The following is an 8,715-nucleotide window of genomic DNA, read 5'->3' on the forward strand; positions in this document are numbered from 1 at the left end:
ATATGCTCTGTTCAGTATGTGCCCAAAAAAATCACTGACAGTAGTGCCTAATAAGAGAAACGAGCTTATTCCAATGAGGTTGGTGACCGGATTGCGAGTTTGTATGGATTACCGAAAAGTTGAGTGCATACCATTTTCCTCTACCCTTTATGGATCAGGTGTTGGACAGACTCGCACGAAAAGAATGATACTATTTTCTTGATGGGTATTCGGGTTACAACCAAATCTCTATTGCCCCGGAGGATCAAGAGAAGACCACCTTTACTTGCCCTTATGGTACGTTCGCCTTCAAGGGAATGCCTTTTGGGTTGTGTAATGCACCGGCCACCTTCCAGCGATGTATGATGTCGATATTCTCTGATATGGTAGAGGATACTGTTGAGGTGTTCATGGATGACTTTTCGGTTGTGGGCGACTCCTTTGATCGGTGTTTGAGTCACTTGGCCGAGTTTTTCAAAAGATGTGAAGATTCCAACCTTGTGCTTAATTGGGAAAAATATCACTTTATGGTGAAAGAAGGTATAGTATTGAGCCATCACATCTCATAGAAGAGGATAGAGGTTGATCAAGCGAAAGTTGAAGTTATAGAGTGACTCCCCCCACACATCTTTGTAAAAGGTGCTAGAAGTTTTCCGGGACATGCGGGTTTAAACAAGATTTATTAAGCATTTCTCAAAAATTGCACATACACTATGCAAATTACTTGAGAAGGAATGCAAATTTTATTTTGATGAATCATGTCTGAAAGAATTCGGGGAGTTGAAGGAAAAGTTGGTGTCTGCGCCCATTATTATTTCCCCTGATTGGAGTAAGCGATTGGACGTGATGTGCGATGCTAGTGGGGTTGCTCGTGGTATGGTATTGGGATAGAGAAGGGATACTATCCTTCACCCCATTTGTTATGGAAGTAAGGCCCTGAATGAAGCATAAAAGAACTATATTATGACTGAACAAGAGCTTCTTGTAGTGGTATTTGCATTCAAAATATTCCTCTTCTATTTTCTTGGCACAAGTGTCATATTGCATACTGGCCACCCCGCTTATAGGTACTTGATGGCAAAGAATGGCACGAAGAACGATTGGTTAGATGGGAGCTATTATTGCAAGAGTTTGATTTTGAGGTAAAACATAGAAAAGGGACTTAAAATCAAGTTGCTGATCACTTGTATAGGTTAGAGGATGAAGCTATGCGAGAATTGAGTGAATGTGCTGAAATTGATGATACCTTCCCTGATGAGCATGTATTGGACGCTTCCCAGGATTTGATTCCATGGTTCACCGATTTTGCGAATTATCTGGCTAGTGATATAGTCCATCAGACTTGTCCTTCCTTTAGAGGAAGAAGTTTATGCATGATGTGAGAAATTTCTTTTGGGATGAGCCTTACTTTTACCGGAGTTATGCTGATGGGTTATTTACCGTTGTGTGCCGGAAGTTGAGATTTTAAGTGTTTGGAGGCATGTCACTCCTCGTCGGTGGGTGGGCACCATAGTACTATCCAGACTGCCACATGATTTTGCAGTGTGGGTACTATTTTGCAACCATTCACCAAGATATGCACGAGTTTTCCAAGTCATGTGATAGGTGCCAAAAAGATGGAGGAATTTTAAAGAGGCAAGATATCCCACTAAACCCTATTCTGGTGATTGAGTTGTTTGATGTTTGGGGCATTGATTTTATGGGGATGTTTGTGAGTTCTCATGGGATGAAATATATACTTGTGGCGGTGGATTACGTGTCAAAGTGGGTGGAAGCTATAACACTAACAATGAAGGGAAGAGTGTCACTGCGTTCTTGAAAAAGAACATCCTCTCCAAATTTGGCACACCTAGGGCCATTATTAGTTATGGTGAATCTCACTTTTTCAATAAGTTGTTAAAAGGGCTATTGGAAAAATATGGGGTTCGCCATAATGTGGCCACTCCTTATCTCCCCATACGAGTGGCAAGTAGAGGTGTCAAATCAAGAAATGAAGCAAATTCTATCTAAATGGTGAATGCTAATAGAACGGATTGGTTATGGAGGCTTAATAACGCTCTTTGGTCTTACCAGACTAAATACAAGACTCCTATAGGTATGTCTCCATACAAACTTGTATATGGGAAGGCTTTTCACTTGCCATTCGATTTAGAGCACAAAGCCATGTGGGCAATGAAGAAATTGAAGATGGATTGGAATGAAGCAGTGGAACAGAGACTTAATGGGTTAAATGAGCTTGATGAGTTTCGCCTAAAAGAGTAAGAATGTTTGGCCATCTACAAAGAGAAGATGAAGAAGTACCATGACCAAAAGACTGAAAAGCGAGAATTTGCGGTTGGGGACTTGGCGCTTCTATTCAACTCTAGGCTACGCTTATTTTTGGGAAAACTCAAGTCCAAGTGTACAGGACCATTCCTTATCACTAAAGTGTCTCCACATGGAGAGATTTTGTTGGAGAATAAGAAAGGTGCAAAGTTCACGCCCAACGGGCAAAGGATCAAGATCTACCTAGGGCATGCGGAGAGTGTCCATGAAGTGGTTGAGGCATATCACCTTGATGAAGTTTGTGTAATCAAGGATCTTGCGTCGTGTCGCGACTTTAAATCAAGCGCTTCTTGGAGGCAACCCAAGGTATATCCTCTATCCAACAATAGGTTTTTCTTTTCTTTATAGGAATAGTTGCATTTTCTTGTTTCTTTTTGTTTTGCTCATCCTCACACTTTTTATTTTTTTTATATAAATTTTGGATGCAGATTAATTTAGGGTCCATTTCTTAAAACTGTCTAGAAAAACATAAAAATATAATCTTAATGGGTGTTCATTGTGCAGGGAAAAAAACCAAAATTCTACAGAAAATGGTCTGGTGCACAGATCTACGGACCCGCAACGACCGTTGTTCAATCGTTGATGGTGTCTGTAGATCCCAGGTTTGTCTTGAATTTTTTTATAAGCCTTGCTGCAATCGTCGGTCCAGTCGAAGATTCGTTGACTAACCCAAAGACTGTCGACGGGGTTTCGTTAGTCCAAAAGCTCCAGTGACCCGACTCGACCCGACCTGTATTATTTAAAGAAAAAACCGTTCATTAGCATCCAAAATCTTTTCAAATTCTTTCCCCAACCATTTCCCTTCCCTTATTTCCTTCCTTTCTCATCAAAACACCATATTTCCTCCTTCCAAATTAATCAAATTCCCTAAAAACTCCCAATTCTTCCAAATTCCCAAAACCCTCTTCTTAAACAATTCTACTTGGTTATTATTTTTTTCTCCGGTCGGTGCTCAAGTCAGGCACATAGGTTGTTTCAAAGATCACTCCCTCATTCACTCTACTATGATCTTCAGGTATTTCGATTCCATTTGCTAGAATGTGGGTCTTGACTTAGGGAAAAAATTGTATGCTTGTGTTATTTAAAACTCGGGTAAAATGTCCCTTAGAATGATGGAAAGTAAATGGGTAGTGGTGGTCATATGTTTAAAATAAGTTTATAGACTTTCTGACTTAGGGTTTGGTAGCATATTTGAATTATAGTATTAACCTTGCAAAATCGAAACCCTAAGGATGAAGAAATAATTTTTGCATTATTGATATGTGTTGAGTAAACCTGTTTAGGTCTAAAAGGTGCAAAAATGTGATAGTTGAAACAAGGCCTGAAATTAGTTTCAAGCCAACAACACGAGACCTTGTCGACGGATCATCGGTGTATCGACGGGACGTCGATTGGTTTCATCGATTAAGCTTGCTTAAAATTGTTCAACTGTGAGACGACGGAAGTGGACTACGTTCCATCAGCTTATCAATAGGCCATTCTTCACATCCGTCGTTTCCAATTGAGACCATGGTTTTGTGGTACTTTCAATGATATTTCTTAAGGTTTGTGTGTGTCTAGAGCCTTTTTGGTAGTAGTTTTAACATATTTTTATCTTTGTTTTGCAGGAAATATGTCCAAAGCGAAAATGGAGAAGGCAACTGAGATTTAGTGCAGAGTTGACCCACGAAGTCCATCGATGGTCTGTCGTTCAATCGACGGACCGTAGATGGTGACTGTTAACTGATAGTTCAGGCATCTGGAGGAACTCAGGAAAATCTGAACAAGTGTGGGGCTACGAAGAATTGACGTCTGTCGATTGATCGACGAACCGTCATATTGAATCGTCGATAAGTTTAGAGTGAGTCCCATTACCCGAAGTTGAAGAAAGTCTATGTATGGAACGAGTAAAGGCATCGACGAATCGTAGAAGCATCGATGGACCGTGCTGTCCGTATGCAATTGATTCAGAGAGAATGCCAGCTGAAGGATGAAAAAGATGTTAAGTCTGGACTGACAAAGCTAGTCGACGGTCCGTCATTTCATCAACAGACCGTCAGTGGGAGTCGTCGATTACGGTCATGTTTTTTGGACAACTTTCCTTATTTTAATTCCTTTTAATTCAGGACTATTTTTTTTTATAAATAGGATGTAAGAACCTCGTTTTTTGGGTTGAATGATATTACTATTGTTCATAATTTATTTTTGGATATTGGGTTTTGCAACTTTAGCATTAATTCAATTTCTGGATTTGGTTTTCAAGTGATTTCTTGGTATTTCTTGTTGAATTTTTGGATTTTCTTCGAATTGTTAAAGTAAGTTCATGTTTTATTGTTTAACAACTATGAATTGTGTTCTTATATGCATGTGTAACTAAATCCACAACTAGGGTTGTGGGAAGCATGAGTGATTAACAAAGTAACCCTAGCTTAATAAGAATTCTCAAATAGGTTATTGCATGTATTGATAATTCTTTCACTTAGAAGTCTTTTTAACGAGTACACACGTTAGAACTCGCGTTGTTGCTACTTGCCGGACCAATGATGTAGTTAATAAGAAAAAAATCAACATATATTTCGTGGGACACTATCTAATGATCTAGTCTCGATTGGTGCAAAGTAATAACTAAGCCATACATCGAAAAACTTGTTAACTTCTTCTCCCTATAGGCATGACCATGTCCTATTCCAGTAGTTATTATTATTTCCCTATCGGCATGTTCATGTCTCTTCAAGTATATAGCATTTATTCCCGCTATCCTAATGACAATTTCTCGTCTAGTAGCTAACATCATTGATCTCATACCTTAACAATTTTCCCCATTTTGACATCATAAAAAAGGATTATAGTGGTAAATAAAGTTAACATAGATGCGGTTCAACAAAATTCATGCCCACATGGGAAACACTAAGCATGAGTAAAAATGCATTATTTAATGAGACAAGTCACTAAAAACAAGACATTTTTTTCATTTTTCAAACCAAAGATCAACTATAAGAGCATTTCACATATTATTAAGAATGAGAAGCAGAACAATGTGTACACATTTTCGATAGAAAAAAAGGAATGATGAGTGATTTAGAAAGTTAGGAAGATAAGAGATGACTTAGAGGTAAGGGTTTGAAATAATAGAATTAGTATAGCATATCCATTAGCTTGGTATTTTCAGAAGCCTCTATTAAAGATTGGTGCCCGAACTTCATATTGAACCTTCAAGGCTGCCAGTTTTTTTTATCATGGTCCCTCGGATAATGTTGTTTCAAACCATTTCAATATCCATGTTTGTAAAAGAAACTATCATAGCTTTTATCACTGGCCCGAGTTTCTCATAACAAAAAGATTGGTAAAACCAAACTTACTCAAGGCCTCGAGATGACTAAATCAATAATTGAGCAAACAATTTTTTGTTATTTTCATTTATTTCAGACACACTCTTTTAAATTATACTTTGAGTTCTCAAAATATCAACCTTTTTCTTTTGAACATCATCTTTCTCACTAATCTTCTTTTTGCCTGTAGGACCTGGTTCTTCTTCATACTTTAAAACATCTTCATTAGAAAATTCTCATAGGAAGAGAGAGCTTATACATTTGAAGTGTTTTTTAGAATGTGTAAAAGAAGGTTTTTAAATTTTCTTCTTTTAAAAGGGTATTCAAAAATTAATATGGAGTATGAAGGAAGAGAAAGGGAGTATTATGTGAATGAATATTTTTTTGTATTTAACCTTGGGACAACGGTCAGATAAATAAATGACAGACATGGGACCATTGAAATTGTTCTCATGCATTATTCAAACTGCAATGTTAAGCGCTCTAACCCTTGAGAATGGGCTTGGTCCCTCTATTTAATTTGAATGTGATTGTGTAGACCTGTCCTCCCTTCTTTTTCTTTATCCCTTTTGCCCTGTGTATAACTACAAAAGGTATGAGACTAAATTTGCTAAAACATACATAACTGAAAAACAAAAATGTGTGCTCCCTTTGCATAGTCATGAGAGAGTTGATTGTTACAGACATGATCCATTCAAGAATGTTTTAACATTCCCATCATCAGTTTTATTATTTCATCCTGTTCTTTAAGAGCTTCGGGCTACTGCTTGATCTACAAGAAATGATCACATCAAGTTGCACTTGCCACATTTCTACCTCACTTGTTGAAAGAGGAACTGTATCTTGCCTTATAGTTCCCCATGAGTGAGCGATCAACCTATAGCATAAGCTACTCATGAGGTACTCTTTCCATTAACTTGATACCCAACATAATCAACATCACAATGTACTCCAAATCAAAAAGTCTCCTGATTGACAAAATAGTACTTGGTCCCCTATCTTCATCAAATATCTCAAGATTTTCTCAACAACCTTCAAATGTTGTTCCTTTATACCAGAATGGAGTCTCTGAATTCATCCGCATCCAGCTCCAAGTTAGTGCTCATGGGAGTATGGATTGTCTGGGCATCCATAACATAACATTTTTTCAGCAACTCTTCTGAAATGCTACTAAGTTCCAATGAGTTTATATAACGGGTCCTTGCTAAGAGCTTTAGAGAAGAAGTCCTTCACTATATCTTCCATTTTGCATAACTTCATGAAAACATTACTCCTCCTTAACATTGTCTTGACTTCAAGTATGTTATGCCATTTGAGCAGCTCATTGATATACTTTTCATGACACCCAATGGTACCTTTTGAAGTTTTCTTGATCTACAGCTCCAAGAAGAGATTTAATTCTTCCATTACGCTCACTTTAAAACTCACTATTCACGAGTGCAACAAAATCTTCACACAACACATCAAATGTTGCTTCAAAGATGACATCATTAATATGTACTTGAATAATTTATAATTTTTTTTCTTATGATTTTGAAAAGAGGGTCTTGTTAATTTTACCTCTTTTGAAGCCATTGTTGATTAGGAATTTCGATAACATATTAGCTTGTTGGGGAACCGAGAGCGATAATTTGGTTCTTTCAAACTGAATTTGATAAGATTCTCAATTCTCACATTAAGAATTCACATTATCAGTTTGAAATGCATCATATTTGTTCAGCGTCGTCTACAGAATCGGGTTCTCATTAGGTTCAGCATTTGCTTCAGTCTCCTTATATTGTTGGAGTCATGAACTGGATGTTCTTTAGCATGCTCATTGTTTAGATCATCTCTATGAATTTGAAACATCTCGTCCGTCTCAGAATCTTCTTTGTTTTGCAACATATTTCTCAAGTCTTCAAGACTCATGAAAAATCATATGAATATTTTTTTCAATGCACCCATTTTATCCACCGGATAAGCCTTGATGGAGGAAGATCATCATTGAGATTACACCTCTCAATATCATTATTTTGGTCACAAAACATGTAACATTCATCACTTCAACCTGAAAGTTCCTTGAAAGAATTTCTTTTTGCATATTTAAGATAAATGATAGTCTCATATGCTTTTCTTTAACAATATCTTCACAATTTTTGTCATCTTCAAATATCATTTTGTGTAGAGTGGGACCAGGGCTCCTAACACAGGTTTGTGAAGCAAAGCAGTATTCACATGAGCACGTCTCTTGTGTCATACCTCAGCATTCTCAACTTGAGCACTAAGGCAAGTTCGATTATCAGTACGAGCAGTATTCAGATCAACAATATACATGTTCTTGCATTTTTTTCTGTCAAGTCCTCCCTAGAGAGAGCAAGTTTGTGACAACACTTTTTCCAATACAATTACAAATTTATGTCACTCATCACAGATCAGTAAAACACTTAAAGATTGTACTTCAATTGTTGATATAGTACACAATTTTACAAGAGTGTTTCACATACTTACAAGTCCTACCTACATCTAGAATATACCATTTCTTACCATTGCCACAAGAGACACCTCCACCTTGAATTACATTGAGGGAGGGAGAGGACGTTTTGAAGTTTTCTCAGTTATGTGTTTTGAACATTCACTATTCACAAACCAACACTAACGGATGTTCCCTTCTTTCATTTGCATAGAAAATCACTTGTTAGCCTTTCAAACCAATTTGAGACACAATTACCATTAAGGAGAGAATAGAGTGATAAGAAAAAAATTTGTCTTGTGAGGTAGACTGACTTTCTTCTAGTTTGGACCATGAGCAGGCCCAGGTCCTTTTTTAGTCTATTCACTATTTGGAATAGTTTGACGAACTTCCTCCATACTTTTTCAACACAGGACAATCTTTTTTAAGATGTCCATCTCAAGCACAATGCACATACAACAACATCAGAAACAAATTTATTGTTAGAATTGCATGGGGATCTATCTTTTCACAACCCATCCCTATTTTAATGTTGTTTCCTTGACCATTTAAATGTGTATGAATCTTAGAGAAGTGGTCCATTTAAGGGATTCTTCTAGTTACTCTTTTACATGGACCAGGTCCCTCGCTAACACAAGATTTATCTCTACAGCT

The 8,715-nt window shown here is 37.3% G+C and overlaps 1 protein-coding gene across 1 annotated transcript; it reads left to right on the forward strand.

Annotated features, from left to right (window-relative positions):
- The first annotated feature begins 344 nt into the window (after positions 1-344).
- On the forward strand, positions 345-3,948 carry LOC107003699. The gene is made up of 4 exons (XM_015202007.1): positions 345-519; positions 749-858; positions 2,809-2,906; positions 3,912-3,948. The coding sequence occupies exons 1-4, from the start codon at positions 345-347 to the stop codon at positions 3,946-3,948; spliced, it is 420 nt and encodes a 139-aa protein (XP_015057493.1).
- The last annotated feature ends 4,767 nt before the right edge of the window (positions 3,949-8,715 follow it).

The sequence above is a fragment of the Solanum pennellii genome, chromosome 11 (genome assembly GCF_001406875.1).
Source record: "Solanum pennellii chromosome 11, SPENNV200".
In the NCBI taxonomy this organism is placed as follows: Eukaryota; Viridiplantae; Streptophyta; class Magnoliopsida; order Solanales; family Solanaceae; genus Solanum; species Solanum pennellii.

Bases quoted from the DNA above. Each gene is read 5' to 3' on its own strand.
- LOC107003699 (XM_015202007.1), top strand. From the start codon at position 345: ATGTCGATATTCTCTGATATGGTAGAGGATACTGTTGAGGTGTTCATG. The intron at 859-2,808 runs GTATTGGGATAG...TTCATTGTGCAG, and splicing joins GTGGGGTTGCTCGTGGTATG to GGAAAAAAACCAAAATTCTA. The intron at 2,907-3,911 runs GTTTGTCTTGAA...TTTGTTTTGCAG, and splicing joins ATGGTGTCTGTAGATCCCAG to GAAATATGTCCAAAGCGAAA.